Source organism: Physella acuta, unplaced genomic scaffold, assembly GCF_028476545.2.
Source record: "Physella acuta isolate Inbredline_101_S28 unplaced genomic scaffold, ASM2847654v3 ptg000005l, whole genome shotgun sequence".
Lineage (NCBI taxonomy): Eukaryota > Metazoa > Mollusca > Gastropoda > Physidae > Physella > Physella acuta.
The window spans coordinates 196,993-223,094 of record NW_026731525.1 but is presented as its reverse complement, the minus strand read 5'-3'; the positions used below and the strand labels follow the sequence as shown (position 1 = coordinate 223,094).

The 26,102-nt window shown below is 36.7% G+C and overlaps 1 protein-coding gene across 1 annotated transcript in view; it reads left to right on the top strand.

Annotated features, from left to right (window-relative positions):
• LOC131936362 (uncharacterized) overlaps nucleotides 1–26,102 on the top strand; it is a 73,958-nt gene that overhangs the window by 10,401 nt on the left and 37,455 nt on the right. Inside the window, exons 3-22 of the mRNA XM_059293345.1 lie at nucleotides 2,507–2,599; nucleotides 4,154–4,321; nucleotides 4,593–4,703; nucleotides 4,892–5,017; nucleotides 5,357–5,464; nucleotides 6,078–6,203; nucleotides 7,702–7,796; nucleotides 8,637–8,806; nucleotides 9,641–9,740; nucleotides 14,200–14,392; nucleotides 15,270–15,432; nucleotides 15,846–15,969; nucleotides 16,532–16,829; nucleotides 17,039–17,119; nucleotides 17,338–17,429; nucleotides 18,031–18,163; nucleotides 20,670–20,775; nucleotides 21,191–21,315; nucleotides 21,990–22,157; nucleotides 25,216–25,328. Coding sequence (XP_059149328.1) covers nucleotides 2,507–2,599; nucleotides 4,154–4,321; nucleotides 4,593–4,703; nucleotides 4,892–5,017; nucleotides 5,357–5,464; nucleotides 6,078–6,203; nucleotides 7,702–7,796; nucleotides 8,637–8,806; nucleotides 9,641–9,740; nucleotides 14,200–14,392; nucleotides 15,270–15,432; nucleotides 15,846–15,969; nucleotides 16,532–16,829; nucleotides 17,039–17,119; nucleotides 17,338–17,429; nucleotides 18,031–18,163; nucleotides 20,670–20,775; nucleotides 21,191–21,315; nucleotides 21,990–22,157; nucleotides 25,216–25,328 — 2,693 coding nt within the window. The remainder of the gene's footprint in view (nucleotides 1–2,506; nucleotides 2,600–4,153; nucleotides 4,322–4,592; nucleotides 4,704–4,891; nucleotides 5,018–5,356; nucleotides 5,465–6,077; nucleotides 6,204–7,701; nucleotides 7,797–8,636; nucleotides 8,807–9,640; nucleotides 9,741–14,199; nucleotides 14,393–15,269; nucleotides 15,433–15,845; nucleotides 15,970–16,531; nucleotides 16,830–17,038; nucleotides 17,120–17,337; nucleotides 17,430–18,030; nucleotides 18,164–20,669; nucleotides 20,776–21,190; nucleotides 21,316–21,989; nucleotides 22,158–25,215; nucleotides 25,329–26,102) is intronic.

Below are 26,102 nucleotides of genomic sequence, written 5' to 3'. Positions count from 1 at the left end.
AACAGTAGAGTAGGTTTATAGTAGTTACCCGCTGTTAAATTATACTAGATCTACATACTGTTTATATTCTTGCTCAATAACTGACGTCCAATTAATTTTATAAAATGAGATAGAGTGGTAAATAATTAAATGCCAGGAAAAAACACAAGGTTGTTTGAGATAAGGGTATATAAAAGAAAGCTTAAAATAGTTATTGTCAAATCATCGTTATAGTTATTGTCCACGAAGTTATCGTGGTTGAAATATAGTTTCATCTTTTGTAATTACTATGGTCGCTGTTATTCTCTAATCTTGGCTATAGTTATATCTGTGATTGTCCAATCTATTGACATAGTTGTATCTTTGGTGGCCTCAGCTATATTATGTGATTGTTTAATCTATAACCTAAGTATAATATGTGTTTGTCTATTCTATGACAGCAATATCTGTGATTGTCTAATCTATTGACATAGTTGTATCTGTGATTTTCTAATATATGGCCTCAGCTATGTTATGTGATTGTTTAATAAATGACCTAAGTATAATATGTAATTGTCTAATCTATGACAGTTATATATGTGATTGTCTAATCTATGACCTAACTTGTAAAGTGTGATTGTCTAATCTATGACCTAACATGTAAAGTGTGATTGTCTAATCTATGACCTAACATGTAAAGTGTGATTGTCTAATCTATGACCTAACATGTAAATTGCAGTTGTTGTATCGCTAACCATACAATATGTGACTGCGATGTTCAGAGTTTCTTTCAGATATCTCCCCGGAAGAGGGGCTACATGATGTCCACCACACCCCCCTCTCCACCACCGGAGAACGTCCAGACTCTCCACTCACCCCTCCCCCCCCCACCCCTCGGGGACAAAATTTGAAAAACAAGAACACGAACTCAGTCCTCCTGGATGCCTCAAAGCGCCCCGACTGACGTTTCCCTTACAATATTCAATTCAAATTAAACGTAGACAAATGTCAAATCACTGCACAATGTTTTCTAAACACGCTTTCACATATACACAAACCACACTTTCACATACACACAAAACACACTTTCACATATACACAAAACACATTTTCACATACACACAAAACACACTTTCACACACACAGAAAACACAACTTCATATACACACAAAACACACATACACGCAAAACACATTTTCACATACACACACATAACACACATCAACGCAAAACACATTTTCACATACACACAAAACACACATGTACGCAAAACACATTTTCACATACATATAAAACACACATGCACACAAAAACACACTTTCTCATACACATAAAACACACATGCATACAAAAACACACTTTCACATGCACATAAAACACACATGCACACAAAAACACACTTTCACAAACACATAAAACACACATACACACATAAAACAATTCCAACAATCACATCACGGCGGACTATCAGTAAAATGGCCAATGACCGACAGAAGTGGAGGGAGCCTTCTGTGGTGGCCCCATATTTCTTGGACACAAACATGGAAAAGATGATGAAAAAAACTGAACTCAGACTACAGAACAGATGTTATGATCATGAAGTTTGCCTCTTGAATCGTGTTCTACTTTACTAATGAATTACCGACCTTTCTGCTAGTCAGCAATTTAACTGAAACTTGTTCAAATATGAACGAAAAACATTTTAAAAAATCAATATACATGTTAATAAGAAAGGAAGAAATTATTCCCCATCTGTTAGTTAAAAACTGCGACTTTGTAATGATATGAAAATGTTGAAAGTAAACACAAATGGTTGAGACTGCAGAAAGGGAGGCTATTAGCATAAAGTTTTAAGTGTAACTGGTTCAAGTATAATTTTAATATAATTCTATGCAACATGCTTTGCTTAAGTTTTCCAGCTGTTCCGTTTCGCCTACCACTCGTTCGTATAATAATTATATCTGATGCATATTCAATATTTTCCAATACCGTACTGTTTCACTGCTTGCCTGTTGAGTTTAAAACTGTATCGTCTAATTTCATTTACCATACACTCCGTCATTAAATAAACCTGTATCGTCTACTTTCACCTACCATGCGTTACATGTGAATATAAACCTGTATCGTCTAATTCCAGCTATCATACAAAACATCAAAATATAAACATGTTTCGTATACTTACACCTACCAAACTCTACATAATATAAACATGTTTCGACAAATTACAAACATTACAAAATGTAAACCTGTTTCGTCTACTTTCAGCGACCATACCTTACATCTTAATGTAATCCTGTTTCGTCTACTTCCATCTACCATACCTTACATCTTAATATAATCCTGTTTCGTCTACTTACATACATTACATAATGTAATCCTGTTTCGTCTGCTTCCACTAACATTACATAATGTAATCCTGTTTCGTCTTCTTCCACAAACATTACATTATGTAATCCTGTTTCGTCTACTTACATGCATTACATAATGTAATCCTGTTTCGTCTACTTACATGCATTACATAATGTAATCCTGTTTCGTCTACTTCCAGCGACCATAAACCCATGTGACCCCAGCCCATGTGCTGCTACAGAAACATGTGAACTGAGCACCAACGCAACGGCCTACGCCTACGTTTGTTTACGTGAGGAACTTGTTTGTTAGTGACTTACAGCTAGAGTGTCTTGTGTCTTTAGGAAATCGTATCGCTTGGGTGTCTTGTGTCTTTAGGAAATCTTATAACTTGTATGTCTTGTGTCTTTAGGAAATCTTACAGCGTGTGTGTCTTGTGTCTTTAGGAAACCTTATAGCTTGGGTGTCTTGTGTCTTTAGGAAACCTTATGAACCTGTCAATCTCGCTAGAAAACCTTATAGCCTAGTGGTTATGAACATCTGTGTCTTGCTAGAAAACATGAACCTTATTTCTCTCTACAAAAGATAAACCTTTTTGTATCTAAAACACCCTATAAACATATTTGTATCGCCATATACCCTTTTGAGCCTGTTTGTCTAGCTATAAAACCTTCTGAACAAGTCAATCTTTAGAAAACCTTCTAAACCTGTCTCTACAAAACCTTCTAAACCTGTTTCTAGAAAACCTTCTAAACCTGTTTCTACAAGATCTTCTAATCCTGTTTCTATAAACCTTCTAAACCTGTTTCTACAAAACCTTCTAAACCTGTCTGTCTCTACAAAACCTTCTAATCCTGTTTCTATAAACCTTCTAAACCTGTTTCTACAAAACCTTCTAAACCTGTCTGTCTCTACAAAATCTTCTAAACCTGTTTCTACAAAACCTTCTAAACCTTTCTCTACAAAAGCTTCTAAACCTGTCTCTACAAAACCTTCAAAACCTGTTTCTATAAAAACCTTCTAAACCTGTCTCTACAAAACCTTCTTAACCTGTCTCTACAAAATCTTCTAAACCTGTTTCTAGAAAACCTTCTAAACCTGTACCTACAAGATCTTCTAATACTGGTTCTATAAACCTTCTATACCTGTTTCTACAAAACCTTCTAAACCAGTCTCTACAAAACCTTCTAAACCTCTCTCTACAAAACCTTCTAAACCTGTTTCTAGAAAACCTTCTAAATCTGTTTCTAGAAAATCTTCTAAACCTGAATCTACAAGATCTTCTAATCCTGTTTCTATAAACCTTCTAAACCTGTTTCTACAAAACCTTCTAAACCCGTCTCTTCAAAACCTTTTTAACCTGTCTCTACGAAACCTTCTAAACCTGTCTCTACAAAACCCTCTAAAAACCGATAAAGGCCATTATATACGATATATACGACCATTTATTTTTATTTTAGTGATCCACACTTTCCATAAATCTCATGTTCAGTAACATTCTAGGTCTTCAAGTACATCATTGCCTTGTCTCTCTACATTACCTCCTAAACCTGTTTCTATAAACCTTCTTAACCTGTTTCTTCAATACCTTATAAACCTGTCTTTCTCTACAAAATCTTCTAAACCTGTCTTTCTCTATAAAACCTTCTAAACCTGTCTCTACAAAACCTCCTAAACCTGTTTCTTCAAAACCTTCTAAACCTTTTTCTACCAAACCTTCTTAACCTGTCTTTCTCTACAAAACCACCTAAACCTGTCTCTACAAAACCTCCTAAACCTGTCTCTACAAAACCTTCTAAACCTGTCTCTACAAAACCTACTAAACCTGTTTCTCCCGTGTCCCCAGAGAGCGGGTACCGCCAGGGTGACTGCAGCTTTAACGCCTACGTTAGCTGTGACCAGTACGCCCAGTGCAAGGACGCAACAGACGGCCGCTCTTTCACATGTACGTGCCCCGCTGGTGCTACAGGGGACGGGTTCAAAACCACCGTAGGCGGAACTGGGTGTAAGCTTGGTAAGTCTCGGGAATTTACTCTGTGTATATTTGTTACAGTAAGCTTAGGAATTTTTTATTTTAAATTATGAGATAGTATGTGAGATTATGCCCATCTGTGTATGAGAATCATTAAACGTAGGTAACAATTTAGAAGAAAAAACAGTGTTTCAGCATTTACAAAAATTAGAGAAATGCTGATTATTTCCCATAATACAACAAATATAATTGTAAGGGAGGTAACCAGAAAGATAATTTGCCAGCCGACTTGTATTTAACACCCGTGTTTCAGCTTACAAGCCGTGCGCAACCAACACTGACTGTCCTCAGTATGGAACCTGCAGCAAAGATTACAAGTGTGTCTGCAATGCTGGTTACCAAGGTGATGGCTACACCTGTACCGGTAAGTTATTGATCATATTATTCTCTCATCATGCATACATATATATATATATATATATATATATATATATATATATATATATATATATATATATATATATATATATATATATTTAATCATACCCGATGTTTTATATGAAAAACAATCCCTTTGTAATGCAAATCACATTTTATTTTCCTCTCACTCAGACATCAACGAGTGTATGACCTCTAACCCCTGCGACCCCAATGCCATCTGTAGCAACTTCCCCGGAAGCTTTAAGTGTGTCTGCGACTCCAAGAGGAATTACGTTGGCGATGGCTTCAAGTGTGTCTGTGAGTTTGTTAAAATTGTGTTGGACATAGTTTAGTAATTAATTCAAATGTAATCTGCTAGCAATGGACTCGAAGGTGTCAGATAAAATTAAGCAAATTCTTTGTTTTAAATAGTTAAATATTGGGGGTTTCCCCAACACATTTAAGTATTAGGGGTCAAAATGTCGCGCGCCTTTGGTCTGTTGACTCCGAATTCCCCTCCCCCCTTTCCTCAACCTCACGGGCGTTGTGGTTTTTGCTGCATGGTAGTTCTGCCCCTGAATTTCGACCAAAATGTGTTTTTAAAATGCATGTTAATGCCAAAATAGATTGAAATTAAAGAAAAAACATTTGTTGTAGTTTTCTGTGGTAGCAACAACGATTGTGACGCTCCCCGCGCCCTCTGTAATGACGTCAACACGTGTGTGTGCATCAAAGGTTACCAAGGCGACGGCTTGAACTGCACAGGTAAGATAGTGATACTCAACGTCTTTAATTTATTTCATTTAATAAAATCTTAAAAGTTTGATGTTTTACTACAAAATTAAAATTGATTTTAAAATAATTTAACCTTAAAGGTGAATGCGGTTTCTTAAATATCCCGGAATATTGTTTTTAATGATTTTAATACTTTTGTTTTTACAAACTTTTAAACTTTTTAAACTAAACCGAGAAACACGGCGAAAACCAGGCAAGAATCCTCTTTAGACCTAGCGATCCATTGGGCAGAGCTCACGTGTTTCTTGGCATCGGCATATGAAGGGAAGCTGTGGTCAGCACTTTGCCCTGCCGTCTTTACTTTCCCCAACATGCGTTAGGTACCCATCAGAGCTGGGTGGACTCAGGACGTTCTACTGACTTAGACCCGGATTCGAACTCGGATTCGGGTTAGCAGCCTAGCGCTCTATAGTTGGTCACGCCGTCCCTTAATAAAAACCAGTGAGGCGATAATTTAACAACAGAAAAAATAAAGATCTGTAGCTCTAAAATGTCAACACCACGAGAAAAATGTAATGTGTTCTAATAAAGAAAATGTGCTGAAGCTATGGTAAGCTAACATGTGCTTTTCATCTCTCTAAAGATAAGGACGAGTGCGCCCCTAACGGCGGTAACAACTGCAACGTCAACGCCAACTGCATCAACACCGCCGGCAGCTTCCAATGTGTCTGCAAAAATGGTTATGCCGGAAATGGAGTCAACTGCACAGGTGAGGACTAAATTACCCGGCTGGCGAGCACTAAGTACCCGGCAAGGGACCGGAAATTTTTTAGGCAACGTAGATCTAAAAAAAATGTGTAGCGACGATCTATGTTCAGCTATTAATATGTTGGGCATTCTTTGCCATATGAATACTTTAAGTGAAGGGTAAGGCTTAGCTTTAACTATGGATCATGCTTATATTCTACTGCCAACAGATTAGTTGAAATGTAAATATATTCATACCGATTCGTATTTAAGTATCCTCAGATGTAATGACTAAATTGTGTGATATTGATGTTTCCGTTGAATTGACTAAATATAAAGAGATGAATATTTCCATATATATATATATATATATATATATATATATATATATATATATATATATATATATATATATATATATATATATATATATATATATATATATATATATATATATATATATATATATATATATATATATAAATATATATATATATATAAATATATATATATATATAAATATATATATATATATATATATATATATATATATATATATATATATATATATATATATATATATATATATATATATATATATATATATATATATATATATATATATATATATATATATATACGAGAAAAATGGCCCGTTGAGGAAGGATACAACGGGCGCTAGGCTGATAGTGCTGTCTATTTTCTCGGTACTTTAATGTATACAAAATATAGTCATAGGCATATCCCTAAACCATGCACCTAATCGCATTCATGACAAAAGTCGCATTTAGAGTTTCTTTCAGGCAACTCTACTTGTGAGGAGGGGGCTTCGGCCTCCTCCCCCCCCCCCCCCCCCGCCACATACACACTCCAAAACATGTCTACCGTCCCATTCAACGAAATATAATTATATACTTTTTCCAGTGTCCGCCCCCTCCCAGAAAATTCTACTTCCGCCCCCGAAAATTTCAAGTACCCCCACCCCTCTCCGGGGAGGAAAAAGTCTGAAAGAAACACTGGTTGCATTTGTAAATCATACAAACTAAAGGAAGAATCTGGGCGGGGCTTCGCCCCTACCGTAAGAGATGCTTGAAAAAAAAACTGCACTCTAAACACTTTTTAGATTAGAAAAAGGTCCTCCCTCCGGGGAGAAAAAAGGCTGAAAGAAACACTTGTGTCGCGCTTAGCCACTACCCGAAGAATTGCATTAAAGAAATTGCAAGAAAAACACTTTTTAGATTAGACACATTCATTAGGCGGTAATTTTATTATAGAGTATCGATGAAGAAATTTCTTTTGAGTTGGGGAGGGTGGGGGCTCAGACGTTCTTACGCGGGGGTGGGGCTTCGCTTGTGTTTTCTCTAGAGCGTTCTTGTCAGATACACAGATAGATACACAGACAGCGAAACTATTAGTATTAATATATATATATATATATATATATATATATATATATATATATATATATATATATATATATATATATATAGTGTGTGTGATATTGATGTGTTTTCCGACAGCCTTGCCCAGATCATGTAAGGACATTCCAAACTTTGTCAGCGGCAACAAATACGTCATCGATCCTGACTTTACCGGACCAGCCAACGCCTTCACTGTAAGTCAATCACTCATATCTGACTGTAAATCAATCACTCATATCTGACTGTAAGTCAATCACTCATATCTGACTGTAAGTCAATCACTCATATCTGACTGTAAGTCAATCACTCATATATGACTGTAAGTCAATCACTCATATCTGACTGTAAGTCAATCACTCATATCTGACTGTAAGTCAATCACTCATATCTGACTGTAAGTCAATCACTCATATCTGACTGTAAGTCAATCACTCATATCTGACTGTAAGTCAATCACTCATATCTGACTGTAAGTCAATCACTCATACCTGTCTGGATGTCAATCACTCATATCTGACTGTAAGTTAAATCTTTCATAAATTATTGTAAGTCAATTCTTTATATTTGACTGTAAGTCATTCTCTATCATCTCACCGTAAGTGAATAATTTGTGATCACCTACATCTAACTGTAAATCAGTCATTTATGGCATACAAATTGTCAGTAAAGCGTTTACAGTCTATGACTGCATATTTAACAGCTAAATCTCACACACCCTACCTTTAAGTGTTTCACGTTTAATCTCTAATGTAAGCTCAGTTTACAAATTAATGCTCATCTTGCATCTTCTCCTAACATTCGTGTGTAACATTCTTCTCCAATTTGCTGAACTCTTGTACGGGTAAAATGTGAAATGGACAACAAAGCTATTCTTACCAACTACTCTTCTATGTTGTATTCTTGTGCTAGTATTTTGCGAACTGGACAACAAAGCTATCCTAACCACTCCTGGATGCTGTATTCTTATACAGGTATTTTGCGAACTGGTGAACAAAGCTATCCTAACCACTCCTGTATGTTGTATTCTTATACAGGTATTTTGCGAACTGGTGAACAAAGCCATCCTAACCAAAGTGCCAGCAACCGGACCTTTCCCCAAGGTCGTCCCCGACACCCCAGGTCCAGTGGACATCACCTACGAGCCAAAACCCAGCGACATCACCCCCCTGCTGGAGAACTCTGTCTTCTGCTACCAGTCATTCTCGTAAGTTGTTTGTTTACCTCATATGTTAAATGTTACCTAACTGCTACCAGTCATTCTCGTAAGTTGTTTTTTACCTCACATCTTAAATGTAACCTAACTGCTACCAGTCATTCTCGTAAGTTGTTTTTTACCTCATATCTTAAATGTTACCTAATTAATATCAGAATATTTCGTAAATTTTAATAAAGTAAATTAAAGTTCTTTTTTAACTTGGAGCTGGCGATTTAAAGTTCATTTGTTTCTGTGACCTCGGTAAATGAAGGGGTAAAATTAGGTTCAATATTCTTTAAATTGTACGTTCGGAAAAAACCATTCTCTTTCTTTGTACTCGAAATATATTAACATTTGTGTCATCAGCTCAAAGCTTAGCTGCTAGAGTTCTGCCATATTCGTATGTGTCTGTAGCAGTGTTTCATCCCCTCCCCCGGACGAAATGGAATTTATATAGAAAAAAATATACTTTTAACACTGACCGCCCCCTCCTCAGGAAAATTTCAAGGGCACTCCCCCCCCCCCCCCCCCCCCAACCGGAGAAAAAAGTCTGGAAGAAACACTGGTCTGTAATAGATTCACCGTCACAACGTATCTGTTGGTCAGTTGTATGTATCGTTAGCTCAGCTGACCCTTTCCAGAGTTTTTTTCACGCATCTCTTCAGTACTACTGTCTAAATAAACAGCACAGTTGTGTGTATACATGCAGTTGTAATTTCGAAGTTGTGTGTAGGGCCTACACATGCAGTTGTCGCTTTTTAAATAAATAATACAGTTGTGAGTATCAATGCAGTGTTTATTTTTTTATAAGCTAACATAACTGACTGTAACAAAACATTTCAGATTCTCCTGTAACAGAGGATTCAAACTCCTACCAGATACCGCCTGGTACGATGCTTACGGCAAACAACACAGAAACTGGGGAAGCAATAAAGATGGGATGGTCAGTTATTTTTTTTATTACTTTCTCGTATACAGAGTATAGAGGAAGTATTGTAATCGTGCACAAAAATCACATGAAATATTGACAGTTTTCATCGTTTTACACCTCAGAACTTCATCAAATAGTATACGGGACTTATTTTAATCGGGCAAAAATTATAAATGCAGATTTTTTGGCGTTCTACGGAAAAATTGGGCTTTGCAATTCTGTCCGTATGTCTCTGTGTCTGTGTGTGTGTATATGTATGTATGTGTGTATGTATGTCTGTGAACACGATAACTTGAGTGCCGTTACAGCTAGGTTGATGAAATTTCATGTACAGGTATTATATCAAATTTGTAGTTCTGTATCAACTTTTCAGCGATTTCCGGTAACCGGAAAATAAAGCTTTTTCTTTTGATTTTTCAAAAGCGTATAACTTCAGAACTGTTTAAGATATATAAATACAATTTCACTTAGAAGTAGAAAATCTAATTTTCTACTTCACTCTAATTTTGAGTAATTTCCGTTGACCAGAAGTAGTAATTTAAGCTATTTCTGATTTCTTAATAACGCATCTATATATATAATTCTCCTCTTCGAGCCGTTAGAAAACAAGCTGCAAGCGCCTCCTTGCAGTCCCCTCTCTTTCTCTCTATCACTATCACTACCACCCCCACCCCACCCCAACATTGTCTGGTGAGCGGTGTTCACTCTAAATTTTTACAAAGCTAAATGTTTACAAATCGTAGAGCTGTACAGCCGGGTTTCTATTATGGGCAGATAATTTAGTTCGATTTTAAACTTACAGGAGGTAACTAAGAAATAACTAAGAGGAGGCTGCTTTCACGGGGGGGGGTGTAGTATCGGGGTTAGTGGAAAGGGGGGGGGGGGTTAGTGTTTTAAAGCAAATATTTTCAGTGGCAGCATTGGTACTGTCGAATTTACAAATTATGAATTACTGAAAAGTAGAAAATAAAACAACTAAATAGCGGCGTATGATACGCTGCGGGTCGGCTCGTATGAATTAATAAAGTACTAATAACAGTCTGCACTATTATACACATTGTTAGACATTCACTTGGTGAGCAATTATTTTTAGCGCAATTTCCATTCTGGAGAATTGCGTTTATTAACCCGTCATTTCTGGATGTATGAATGTATGAATTAATGGATGTGTGTCCGCAGCTTTAAGTCGTATCTTCTCCTCAACGAAGCAATATCGATGACTAGTTCCAAAAGCAATTATGTTAAGCAAGTTACGAGGATGCACATAGGCCAACAAAGTTCCGGGTTTCTTTCATGGATTTCCCGAAAAAGCCAAAAAACCTCGAAAAAATGCAGTTTTTTGGCCCATATCTCGGCAACCAGACCACTTAGCGACTTGAAACATTTGCCAATCGATTTCTGCCATAATTTAGAATAATATTGCCGAAGAAAGTTTTCAAAAATATCCTTTCGTTCAGTCACAAAAAAAAATTTTGAATTAATTAAAATTTGGACCGAATTAGTAGGCATTTTTATCCAACCACACCACACGCGTCATCACGTTCAATAGCTACGCCATCACGTTCAATGGCTGCGACGTCACGTTCGGTAGCTATGCGCGAAATGGTTTTTAGTCATGTAACTCTATTGTAAATAAAACATGTAAAATACTGAAAAAAAAATAAACCGGGAGTGATCTCCCCTAAACTTTCTCGAATATTCTCATATAAAATAACAGGGGATGGGAACTCGGGCTATAGACATGATTTTTAATCCATTTTAAATACTTAGAGTTTTAAAAATAGAATAAAATCTCGTAGGCAAATTAATTGCACACCAAGTGAACGCCAAATAAAATAGCGCATAATAGTGCGCAATATTATTAGTACTTTTAAAATTTACATTAGTTTTTTGAGAAATCGGAAGTAGCGTAAAGTACTACTTCCAGTCAACGGAAATTACTCAAAATTTAAAAGAAGGTAGAGAATTAGATCTGTTACTTACGTGTGAAATTTCATTTATCTATCTGAAATAGTACTCAAGTTATAGGCTTTTGAAAAATTCAAAGTAGGAAAAGTACCACTTCCGGTTATCGGAAATCGCTCAAAAGTTGATACGGATCTACGATTTTGATAAAATACTTATATATGAAATTTCATCAACCTAGCTGTAATGGTACTCAAGTTATCGTGTTTACACACGGACAGACAGACAGACACACAGACAGACACACAGACATACGGACAAGATTGCAAAATTATGTTTTTCCGTATCAGTGAGGTGTAAAACGTCGAGATTTGTAAAAATCTCGATTTTTTTTTTTTTTTTTTGCACGATTACAAGACTTTCTCTATACTTCGTATATACGAGAAAGTAATTAATAAAAAACGTTTTAATAACTAACAAATGGTTTTACTAACCCTGCTCTTGATTTACGCTACGACAGAGCTATTTTTAGATAACATAAGGAAATTGCGCTAAAATTGTCACTAGACTTTTTAATTACCTTGTTTCTCCGATAATCTATTCTATTTTCAAAAGTTTAAGTAATTAAAAATGGATTAACAATATTGTCTATATCCCGATGTGCCATCCCCCGTAGTGTTATATAAAAATATTCGAGAAAGTTTAGGGGAGATCACCCCGCAATATTATTTATTTATTTTTATAATACTGGCATATTTTTAAACCTATCTAGAAGATAATCCTTTTCTTTAAAAAAAATATCGCACTAAAATTATTTCAAGCAGAAAAAGGCTTTATTTAGTGGGTATTCTGATATCATTTCCAAATTTTAAGTTAAGCTCAAAGGTTTTAGTTAATTTTTTAATGCTTTTTAATGTCTAAAGATTTGTTGGTTTTATAACAGTTCGTTGTTTAAAGTACGCAGTTAAGGAAATATAGAGAATCAATGTTGTTTTAGAGTCTACCAGCTCAGATGATTTTTTTAAATCATTGAAAATCATTGAAAAAAATAATTTTTAAGCGTTTTGAGAGTAGGTCTATATACAGAATACAGTAAAGAAAAAATATTTTTTAATTTAAACATGTACTTTAATTAAAAACTAATTGTTCCATGTCTTCAACATTATGCACTGAGGTGATAATTTTTAAGACAGTTGTAGATCTTGTTGCAAAAAAGATACACGTTGCGCTTGTCACAAACTGTTTGAGCATATGCTTTACATGATGGGTATTTGCACTTGTCACGTGCACCAGTCCATGAGACTTGGTGTCCACTTTGGTCCAGGAGTTCCAGTGCCAACACTGATCCAGGAGATTCAGGTTCCACATTGGTCAAGGAGATTCAGGGTCCACACTGGTGCAGGAGATCCAGGGTCCACACTGGTGCAGGAGATCCAGGGTCCACGCTGGTCCTGGAGATTCAGGGTCCACACTGGTCCTGGAGATTCAGGGTCGACACTGGTCCTGGAGATTCAGGGTCCACACTGGTCAAGGAGATTCAGGTTCCACACTGGTGCAGGAGATCCAGGGTCCACACTGGTCCAGGATATCTAGGGTCCACACTGATCCAGGAGATTCAGGTTCCACATTGGTCAAGGAGATTCAGGTTCCACACTGGTGCAGGAGATCCAGGGTCCACACTGGTCCAGGAGATCCAGGGTCCAAACTGGTGCAGGAGATTCAGGGTCCACACTGCTGCAGGAGATCCAGGGTCCACATTGGTAAAGAAGATCCAGGGTCCACGCTGGTCTTGGATATTCAGGGTCCAAAGTGGTCCAGGAGATCCAGGGTCCACACTGGTGCAGGAGATCCAGGGTCCACACTGGCCCAAGAGATCCAGGAAGATATTCTGGATCAACAAGAGCATCTACATCATATAATTCTTTACCTTCACTCAAGTCACCTATTTCACTAAAGTGATCTGCTATGTATTGTAGTTCATGCTCAGTGAGAATCTTCCTTTGATTTCATAATGAAGTTGCTGAGACTAGAAGAAAATCAAGGTACTATATAATGACCAATTCTAATGTATAAAGAAAAAAATAGTTCAAAAATAGGTCAAATAAAGTATGAATAGATTTTGAACAACAACACAAACGAGATGTAATACTAACATTAAGTAATAAGGAATTTTTTTTTTTAATTTCAATACAAGTTTATCCGACTTTGATGAACGTTGAAACATAAATGAAAAATGCTAAGATAAAAAACGTTGTGAGCATGCACGAATTTGAGATCGGCTTGACGGTAGTAAAAATCTAGGTCACTTAGACATGCGCAGGCTGTTCGTTAACATTATAGCTGTCAAACCGCGCGATGCACAGAATCAAACATGTTTTGCCTAATATTTAATGGGAAGGCAACTGGTAGGTTGCAGCTCTGCATCATTATGCATTTAAGGGTTAAAATTTAAGCAAGACTTTCTAATTGAATTAACAAAAATGAGAACCTTGTTTGTAAAAGCCTATGCATTTTTTTTAAACTCGATTTGAAATGGAATTAACAAAACCCTGACCCTTACTTCTAGTGCGCATGTGGTGAGGTCAAGAGCTGCCCATCCAGCTGCTACTGTGACGGTACCCAGACCTCTGTGACCACCGAGACCGCCAACGTCCTGGACAAGAGCCAGCTGCCCGTGGTGAGGATCGACTTCAACCAGACGACCACCAACAAGGGCGCGGTGACTGTGTCTCCTCTCGTCTGCTCAGACACGCCCTCAGGTAACAATCAGCGCTGAGCTCTGAATACAATAGAAAACTGCACAAAAGTACTCCCTTTGTAAATTCAAGCTTACTCCATAGCCTTACGTACATTTTTACTTTCTCGTATATACGAAGTATAGAGAAAATCTTGTAATCGTGCAAAAAAAAAATAATCGAGATTTTTGCAAATCTCGACGTTTTACACCTCACTGATACGGAAAAACATAATTTTGCAATCTTGTCCGTATGTCTGTGTGTATGTGCATGTGTGTCTGTGTGTCTGTAAACACCGGAAGTGGTACTTTTTTTACTTTGAATTTTTCAAAAGCCTATAACTTGAGTAATATTTCGGACAGATAAATGAAATTTCACATGTAAGTAAAAGATTTAATTCTCTACCTTCCTTCAAATTTGAGTAATTTTCGTTGACCGGAAGTAGTAATTTACGATTTCTAAAAAAAAAGAATGTAAATTTATAAAGTACTAAAAATATTCCGCACTATTATGCACATTTTCTTTGGCGTTCACTTGGTGTGCAATTCCTCTTTCTACGAGATTTTATTCTATTTTTAAAACTTTAAGTATTTAAAATGGATTAAAAATCATGTTTAGCCCGAGTTCCCATCCCCTGTTGTTTTATATAAGAATATTCGAGAAAGTTTGGAGGAGATCACTCCCTGAGTATTTAAGTAAACGATTACACATTACTGATTTGTAAGAAAATTTAAACTCGCACTGAAGTGTTTAGTTAAAGTACTTTTCATTTTGCTATTGTTTAATTATTTCACTAAAGAAATGTCCCAATTTTCCTATTAATTTTCCTATTAACTCTCTACCAGCTGTAGTACCGTGCTATTATTTATTGTCCCAATATTCCTTATTATTTCTCTACTAGCTGGTGTACCCAAAAACTGCCACGATGCGAAGTTCACCTACAAGTACAAGGACTCCGGAGCCTACTACATTGACGTGGATAGTGCAGGTATTCTGGAACCGTTCCTTGTCTACTGCAACCTGGATTATTATCACGTGGGTGTCACAAGAATCCCACCTCTCAGGTAATGACTTTGAAATTTCAGATCACAAACTAGATATCCCAGATGGTGGGTGTGGGTCTTAAGCAGGCGAAGTAACTAAACTACACGAATGTTTTCAACACAACCGTATGTCTTATTATTATGTTCCTACTGTCGGCTTTACTTTGATGTTTAAATTAAAGTTGTGCTCTCGTTTTCATGGACGCAGGCGTGCAAGAGTAAAAAAAAATATTAATTTTAAAACCGTTCTCAATAATGTAAAAGTCAATGGTGAGATTAATCCCACTTGTAGTTTTAAATCTTTTTCTTTTGAAACACGATGAAAATCTTAATTTAATTAAGGGGAAATAAATGTAACTTTAACATACATTTTAAAAACTTTTAATGTGTACATCCAAACATCACACTATACATTTTTTTATGCATGGTTTCAGCCCAGTCGTGACCCCAACCACACCAGATGGCACCAGCGTGGACTACACCACTGATCTCCCCAGAATTCTGGGACTCATCTCAGGATCTGTTTTCTGCTCCCAGTCTGTAGAATTTACATGCCAAGTAAGCTCAACAATTTCAAAGTCTGCTTGTGTGCGTGCGTCATTGGTGCGTGTGTTTGTAGGTGCGTGTTTGGTCTTTAGATTAATCTGCGGTGGTTTTATTTTAGGAGTATTATTTTTGCTAATGAAAAATTAGACTTGGTTTTTTTTTGTTGCATTACCAGAGCTACATCATAGAATTTAAATACGTATAATATTGGAAGTCTTAACAATTTTTTTCAAAAGACATAGCACATCCAGGGGTCTTTAGAAAGTCACTATCTTCTTATTTTTAAATAGTCTTATTTATGTCTAATATATAATGCAGCTGACATAATACACGCCTTTGTTATTTTGCTCGACCTCCAAATGTATCTGAAAGCACACTGATTATGTCAAAATGACTCAACCGTTTTGGGCTAATAATTGTTAAACTTTAGCGCTAGTGCAGCCCTTCTTTCTGTATTAAAAGCTACGCTTTTAGACCCGTGGGGCAGATGAAGAAGGGCTCACTGTGACCACGGCATAGTGTACTGTGATAACGGGCCTTCCCTCTATATTAAAACACCCTTCTCTACCCTCAGAGCTCCAGACTTATGGCCGGCGGAGGCTACCTGACCGTAGCTGGCGACAAACGCAAGCTTAACTACTTCGCTGGTGCCAACGGTGTCCAGGGATCCTGCGGCTGTGGAACCACCAACTCCTGTGACGCTCCAAACGTCAAGTGCAACTGTGACATCGGCGACGGGGTCACCAGAAGCGACTTCGGTCTCGTGGTCAACAAGACGGACCTGCCAGTGGTCAAGCTAACCGCTGAAATTGGGGACAGGAAGAGCGGAACTTACACATTGGGTCCACTGCAGTGTGCTGGCAGGCCTTTTGGTAAGACCAGGAAATATAATTTATGTTTTAGCTGAATAATAACTCACTCTATATTTCAGCCATTTACCCTTAAAGATCCACACATCTAATAAAATACTTTATATTTCAGCCATTGTACCAAACTGATCCACAAACCTAATAAATTACTATACATTTCAGCCATTGAACCAAACTAATCCACAAATCTAATAAATTACTATATATTTCAGCCATTGAGCCCAACTGCGAGAAGTACAGACAGGCTGGCGTTACCCGTACAGGCACTTACCTCATCGACCCAGACGGCTCCAGTAATTAATTTTAATTAATGCAATCAACCTAATTAGACTTTCATTAACAATTTGTTCATATTTAATTTTCACTCGAATTTCAAGAAAAAAATGTGTTTTAATTGGGAGTGTAAACAGAATTAAATAATTTAAAACAACATCTACACTTAATCTTAAGGTAATAAATATTGCAAAACCTAAAAAACAGAGAACTTAATTAGTTTGATATTGTTTTCCAGCCGGCCCTCTCGCTCCATTCAATGTACTTTGTCTATTCACGGAGAAGCCACCTCAAGGAAAAACTGTAGTGAACCACAAGGACATGTCACCGGTAAGTTAATTTGGGTTATCAACGCGTTTAAAATATAATTTGTAATTGTAGTTTTACGCAGAGGCGTAGCTAGGGGAGAGAAGGTGGGGCGACTGCCCCGGGCGCCGAGCCTAACGGGCGCCAAATAAGGTAAAAAAAAAAGTTCTTTATGAGCTTCATTTCTGAATTAAACTCAATTAAAATTCCAGACTAATTAAAATAAAAACTTTTACGGGATAGTGACTTGCAAAGAACGGCCTTCACATTTCGTCAAAATTAATGTAAATAAATATATAAATGGGCGGGGGCGCAAAACCGATAGTTCATTCCGGGTGCTAAAATGGTTCGCTACGCCTCTGGTTTTACGAGGTGCTTTTTTCAAAACATAAGGTTTTTCCTGTTTGTGTTTTTTTTAATTTTCTCGCTTTGAAAAATTAACTTAAACTAATTAATCAATGGGGCTAAAATATGTTTTAGCTAAATTAATTTTTTTTTAATAAAATACAATGTGACTGGTAGATGTCTAAATGTATTTACCGTGTGTATTTTTGACTAAATTTTGCATTTAAAAAAAAAACAACTTTTAAAACCATATTGTTGTTATTTGTTATCACCGCCCCAGAAAACCATTAAAGATTCCGTCTGGACATTTGAATACCTACAAGCCAGCAAAGCCCAACTGGAGGGTCTCAAATCTAGGTCAACTTACTGCTTCCAGGAGGTCACGGTCAGCTGTAAATCTGTTGACGTACAGGGTAAAACTTTTCTTTTACAAATAGATCTAGATTCTTCTTACATGCCTTATTGTGTAAATCTGTTGATTTACAGGGTAAAACTTTTCTTTTACAAATAGATCTAGATTCTTCTTACATGCCTTATTGTGTAAATCTGTTGATTTACAGGGTAAAACTTTTCTTTTACAAATAGATCTAGATTCTCCTTACATGTCTTATTGTGTAAATCTGTTGATTTACAGGGTAAAACTTTCTTTTACAAATAGACTTTTCTTACATGTCTTAGTGTGTAAATCTGTTGATTTACAGGGTAAAACTTTCTTTTACAAATAGATCTAGATTCTTCTTACATGTCTTAGTGTGTAAATCTGTTGACGTACAGGGTATATATTTATTTTACAAATAGATTCTTCTTACATGTCTTAGTGTGTAAATCTGTTGATGTACAGGGTAAACATTTTTTTTACAAATATACTTTTCTTACAAGTCTTACAGTCTTAGTTTGTAAATCTGTTGATGTACAGGGTATATCTTTAATTTACAAATAGATTCTTCTTACATGTCTTAGTGTGTAAATCTGTTGATGTACAGGGTAAACAATTTTTTAACAAATAGACTTTTCTTACAAGTCTTACAGTCTTAGTTTGTAAATCTGTTGATGTATAGTGTATATCTTTATTTTACAAATAGATTCTTCTTACATGTCTTAGTGTGTAAATCTGTTGATGTACACGGTAAAACTTTCTTTTACAAATATACTTTTCTTACACGTCTTAGTGTGTAAATCTGTTGATGTACACGGTAAAACTTTCTTTTACAAATATACTTTTCTTAAACGTCTTAGTGTGTAAATCTGTTGATGTACACGATAAAACTTTCTTTTACAAATATACTTTTCTTACATGTCTTAGTGTGTAAATCTGTTGATGTACACGGTAAAACTTTCTTTTACAAATCGACTTTTTTTTTACACGTCTTAGTGTGTAAATCTGTTGATGTACACGGTAAAACTTTCTTTTACAAATAGACTTTTCTTACATGTCTTATTGTGTGAATCTGTTGATGTACACGGTAAAACTTTATTTTACATATAGGTTTTTCTTACATTATCGTTGTGTGAAGCATGGCGCATATACTTCTAACTAGCCATGGGTACCCATTTCACGTGAATTAAAGGCCTATATAATATTTTTATGTCAATTATAGAAAATGTTAAAGTTGTTTGAGAAATATATTTTATAATTATTTTATAAAAAATTTATTCGTCAAAACGCAATGTGCTCTACTACGAGTTGAACGATATTAGTGGCAAATAAAAGAAATAACTAAATAGCTAAAAAAATCCGACTCATTTAAAATTGTAGTTATGGTGTTTTTGTCTTTTAAAAACACCTATTTTAGCTGAGCATGGGTCTGACCACACAATCGCTTTATATGCTGAGAAGACAGAAACAGGTGAACTCTACTTCAGCTGCCTCGTGTCCCGCCAACTTTATCACTCAGATTTTTAAAAAAAAAATTATTTAAGATGGACTTAATGTGGCTCGAACCCGTACCACCTTCATGATAACTATTACACTGCCACCTCAGCTATTTAGGCACGTTAACTTTGTGGATGAATAAATGGGATATTTAGGAAACTTAAGTTACGTGAATAAGCCCTATTATTTCAAATGAAATTATCTAATTCCATAGCTAAGCAAACAAAGATTTATACAAAATAATAAAGGCCTGAAATATGTTAGTATAGAAACTCATTATCGGCGTACATCTTGATAAGTAGATCTAAATCAAATTTGAATGAGATCGTTCATTTCTTTATATTTAAAATTGGAAGATGACGCCATTAGTTTTGTTTTCTTTCCTTCATGTGACGTCATTGTTTCTTACGTTCTTGTCACGACAATAAACGCTTTAGTTAGAAATCTGATTTACATTCGAATATGCCTTTATTTTTATTTTCCTTCTTTGAATAAAATTTAGTTTATATATTTATACCGTCCACCATATTATTTTCAACAAAAGTCCTTATCTTTAAGTTCTCCATATATTGCTAAACAGGCTGACGACGTTGCCAAAAGTATTGCGGACAGAGAGAGAGAGAAGTGCGCACATGGTCTTTTATATTAGGATAAACCGGGAGTGATCTCCCCTAAACTTTCTCGAATATTCATATATAACACTACGCGGGATGGCAACTCGGGATATGGACAATATTGTTAATCCATTTTTAAATACTTAAACTTTTTAAAATAGAACATAATCTCGTAGAAAAAAGAATTGCGCACCTAGTGAACGCACAACAAAATGTGTATAATGTTGCGGAATATTATTAATACTTTATAAATTCACATGCGTTTTTTTTTTTTTTTTTTTTTTTTTGAGAAATCGAAAATAATTTAAAATAACCTTCCTAAAAATACTTTAAATATATTTCAAACAAACATCATAAAATACATTATTTTGCTGCAAAAAAAGGTACAATTAAGATGACGTGTTGAACCGTTCATGTTCCATCCTTCTTCAGGTGTGTTATACCAGGGTAGTACAACAGACTTGAAAAAACTGTCGGCTATTTTAGACTCTTGTGGTACCGGTGGTACATCTTGCCAATGCAACGGAGCCGGGAGTAGGTAAGTTTGTAAAGGTGTCGTCCGTCTGCTGGTTGACCTATAATCTGCTGGTTTAATTATCATGTGGTCTGCTAGTTTAGTCTGCTAATTTTCCTGTGGTCTGTTAGTTTACCTGTGGTCTGCTAGTTTACCAGAGTTTCTTCCAGACATCTCTTCTTCCAGCCCCCCACCTCCCAGAAGAAAGTCTACCGCTACCCCTTCCCCTACCCCCCCCCCCCCCCCGAATGTAATGGAATTTATATAAATATATATATATATAGCTTTGACAGTGTCCAACCCCCCACTCCCATCCATTGAAAAAAGTCTGGAAGAAGCACTGAAGTTTACCTGTGGTATGCTTGTATATGTGTGAGTTTTATTTTGTTGTTGTTGTTGTTTTCTTCTAAAATATATTTGGATTCATTTTTCTTTAAAGTGTGGACAGTGGGACGTTAGCGGACCTGACGAACATGCCAATCAACAAACTGGACTTCTCTAAAGTTACCCAGTTAGCCAGTGGTGGGGAGTTGGTCATGGAGGTCGGCGAGTTTGTGTGTGCAGGTAATCTACCTTCGTCATTACATGCCGTAATATAACATGCCTATAAGTACAGGTAGCTTACCTTCATCATTACTTGCAATGACATTATAAGCCTATAAGTTCAGATTTCCCTACTTTGTCATTACATTTACATGGGATAACATTACATGATTAAAATACAGGTAGTTCACCTTCATTATCGCATGCATTTACATAATATACTGTAAAGGTGAAGGCATTTCACCATCATTATTACATGCGCTTACATTATATGCTTATAAGTGCCATACCTACAAATAGTGTAGCTTACAATACATAAATGCATCGGGCAGTTATTTTTTTGCGTTGTTTGTTAATTGCGTTGTTTGTTTGTTGTGTTGTTTGTTATTTGCGGTTTTTGTTGCGCTGTTTGTTTGTTGCTTTGTTTGTTTGTTGCGTAGTTTGTTTGTTACGTTGTTTATTTGTTGCGTTGTTTGTTTTCTTGTTATGGTTAGTGACGCAAACTAAAAGCAAGAGAGATGAATAGGTGGGCTAGGTTTAAAAATTTGATGTGCACCATCCACAATATATCTAACACCAACAGTCACTAATAGCCTATAAGGACCATCATGTATGAAATCGTAGGTTTATTTATTTTAAATTTTAAACTTTAAATACAATTTTCTTTCAATACATGTTTTGTGTTTTTCAAACAGAGGTGTTCCCAACATGCAGTGCGCTGCAAGCCTTCCTACAAAGTAACAAGACAATCCTGGGAGAGTCCTACTCCATCACGGGGTACGTTACCATCCAGCCCGACCCCAGCGTAGAGCCCTTCGGTGTCAACTGCACCTACTCAAAGACCACGGTAACCATAGTACCTGGTGAGTTGAATCTTTAGTACCTAGTGAGTTGAATCTTTAGTACCTAGTGAGTTGAATCTTTAGTACCTAGTGAGTTGAATCTTTAGTACCTGGTGAGTTGAATCTTTAGTACCTAGTGAGTTGAATCTTTAGTACCTGGTGAGTTGAATCTTTAGTACCTGGTGAGTTGAATCTAAAGTACATGGTGAGTTGAATCTTTAGTCCATGGCGAGTTACATCTTTAATACCTGAAGAGTTAAATATAGTTTTTTCAATAAATTACTTTACTTGATTTTTTTTCCATTAATTTACTCCTATTCCTATCCTCGGCTGTCGTTATAAAAAGCTAGACCTACAAACCTTGTAATGACCTTGTAAAAAGCTTGACTCATAAATCTCAAATGACCTCATAAAATGCTTGACTTCATAATTTCACCAACACGCCGAAATCATATTAATTCAAACAAAACAGCAAATTTTGATTCATTAAAAAAAAACACATTAACATTAACAACCCCCCCCCCCCCTTCCATTTCTTCATAAACAATACACTTGATGCTTAGCCTCTTTTTCTGAACAGCTCTATATTAAAATTTTGTGGACCGTATTTTATACATTCATGTTATAATCCATGTCAAATAGTTGTGGTGTGTTCTTAACTTCGACTGTGTATAGTTCTGTAAAGCATCTCAATATGACATTTTTTCATTTATTTATTTTTGCCTCTTGGGTTGATGCCCCTACTCCCCTCCCATATCTATGCCTCTAAGAATGATCTTTATCCTTATCCTTAATCCTCATCACTCCCTGTGGAGTATAGGGCAGCAACAAATCTCCGCCATTCCACCCTGTCCTGGGCGAGCCACTTTAGTTCATGCCAGGTTTTGCCAGTAGCCTGTACTTCTTCTTCCATCTCCCTCCTCCGTGTTCCCAGTGGTCTTCCTCTATTTCTCTTTCCGGGTGGGTTCCACTTCAGCGCCATGTTGGGGAGTCTTTTTTTGCTCATGCGTAGGACATGGCCCAGCCATCTCCATCTCCTCGTTCGAACTTCTGAGACAATGTCGTTTAATCCTGTCCTTCGCCATATTTCCTTGTTCGGGACTTTGTCGTCCCACTTTATCCTGAGGATGCGTTGGAGGGATCTTCTTTCAAAGCCTCTGAGTCGGCTCTCTCCTTTCTTGTTTAGTTTCCATGACTCTGCAGCATAGAGGAGTACAGAACGTACATTTGACTTATAGATCCTTATTTTAGTTCTCTGCTGCAGTGAGGATGATTTCCAAATCTTAGCGAGTCTGTTGAAAGCTTGTGCTGCCATTGCTATTCTGGTGGTAATTTCTTTCTCCATGCTGCCATTTGCTGATATATAGCTGCCGAGGTACTTAAAGTCTTCGACCTCTTCTAGCTCTACTCCATTCGCAAAGGTCTTGAGAGCACTTTTGGTTTTTATTTTCATTAGCTTGGTTTTTCCGGAGTTTATCTTTAGCCCAACGCTTTTGGCAATTTGCTCTATTCTTGTGGTTTTCGCTTGGATGTCTTTTTGGGCATGTGAAAGTAGAGCCAAGTCATCAGCAAAGTCACAGTCCTCTAGGTGGTTGGTAAGTTCCCAAACAATTCCTCTTGGCTTATCCTCAGTGGCTCTTCTCATAATCCAGTCTATTACCACCAAAAAGATGACAGGTGAGATGACACAGCCCTGTCTGACTCCTGTTTTTACCTTGAACCATTCACTTTGCTGATTTTCGTGTCGCACACAACATTGGTTATCATAGTACATGTCCTTAAGTATGTTTATGACTTTTCCTGGAAAGCCATATAGCTCTAGTATCTTCCATAATGATGGATGGTGGATGCTATCAAATGCTTTCTCGAAATCTATGTAGTTGATGTAGAGAGACGAATTCCACTCCAGGGACTGTTCCACGATAGTGCGCAAGACAAATATTTGGTCATTACATGACCTGTTGGCCCTGAAGCCAGCTTGTTCTTCACGAAGGATCCCATCAATTCCTTTCCTCATTCTTTGTAATAGGACTCTGCAGAAGACTTTTCCTGGTACTGACAGAAGATTAATGCCTCTCCAGTTCTCACAAACATTAAGGTCGCCCTTTTTGGGTAATTTGATAATGATTCCCCGTTTCCAAGAATCTGGGACTTTTTCTTCATTCCATACTTTATTGAAGATCCCTAATAGAGTTTCTGCACCTATTTTTGGGTCTGCCTTTAGCATCTCCGCAGTGATTCTGTCCTCTCCTGGAGCCTTATTGCTTTTTGTTTTTTGGACAGCTTCTATTATTTCTTGTTCTAGGATGGGTCCTCTATACATTTCAAAATGTATGTTCATGTCAGTGAAGTCAGCAGTTTCTTCTGGGTCTGGTCTGTTTAGGGTCTCTTCGAAGTATTCAGCCCATCTTTTCAATTGATGTTTCTCCGTTGTAAGAACTTTCCCGTTTTTGTCCTTGATAGTAGATGATCTATTTGCAATTCCTCCTGTTAGAGTCCTGATAATCTTGTAGACTGTTCTGCTATCTCCCTTATCAGCTGCAGCCTGTGCTTCTGTGGCCATTGTGTCTACATAGGTCCTTTTATCCTTCCTAGCATTCCTTTTTACCTCTTTTTGCAGTCTTCTATATTCTACATCGTTCCGTACCCTGCTTTCCATGGTTCCAGATAGTGTTTTGATTTTGGCTTCTCTTCTCTTTTCAATGAGATTCCAAGTATCGTTTGAGATCCATTCCTTCCTTTGTTTGTTCCTGTGTCCTAGTATGCATTGGCTTGTTTTCGTGTATACATCCAGGATCTTCTCGCATTGAGTATTGGTGTCCTCTTCTGGTAGGTTCTCGAGTAGGCTAAATCTATTTTTTAGTTCAATTGCAAAGTTTGCCTTAATGGTGGGATCTTTAAGAATCTATCTAAGAATGATAGTGTTAATTTTTTATTGTTTTTTTTATGTTTTGCAGTCAAGTGTTTACCCAACCTCGCCTTTATCTCATCGACTTAACTAACGACATCGACCATAGTTTTTACCCAATCTCACCTTTATCTCATCGACTTAACTAACGATGTCCTCTTGACCTTCCAGGTACCGGCGGCCTTGGACCTGACAGCAACAACCCCCCTCAACCACTGGACCAGTGTTTCCCCATCAGCTACACTGACGCCTACGGCAACCCCATCTCAGCTGCTCAAATTGCGGTAAGAGAAACTCTGGTCGTTGATTTTAGTTGTAGGAGAGAGAAGACAGGGGTGTTTTTGTTGTAGTTTAATGTTTAGAGTTCGTTTTCAATCATGAGATTTTTCACAAATTGTATATTTAGCTATCTTTTTTTAATGCATGCATTTTGTAATTAAACTTTCTTTCCATTCATGTGAGCGTTCTGTTGGTTTGATAATTTCGTTTTGCTAACTGAATAAAATTATATTTATTTAATAAGATAGTTCCTGTAAGTCTTAAGGAAATAGAACAGAAAAAAAGCAACCAGAAGTAAAAATATATACACTCAAATTAGTAAAATAAAAAAAAAGCTGTCATATAGGCAACTCCTTAACACCACCACACATAAACACAATATAACAAAATGTTAAATCACCATCCCACCTTTTTCGTGTTACCGTATATAATATATGCACAATCCCATTTACACTTATTATTTAGTGAATATTTTACAGGGATAAATTCACTTTCACTTCAGCTTTTTCTTCTTCGTTCTAAATTGTTATGTTGGACGGGATTTACGAGAACACAATTACGCAATACGTGTCAACATGGTATGCGCCAATTGGCGTGTTGACTCCGATTTCAGACTGATTTTCTTTATGGAATTGCTTCCATAGCTTTTGTCAATTTAAAAACAAACTACAAGACGGCAGTTGTTTGATTTTAGAGTTTTCTTTCCTAGATGGGTAGCTGTCCCCAGCTATCGAGCCTCATCTGTCAGGGGAATCAAACTCGGGACTTTCATGTTTAGC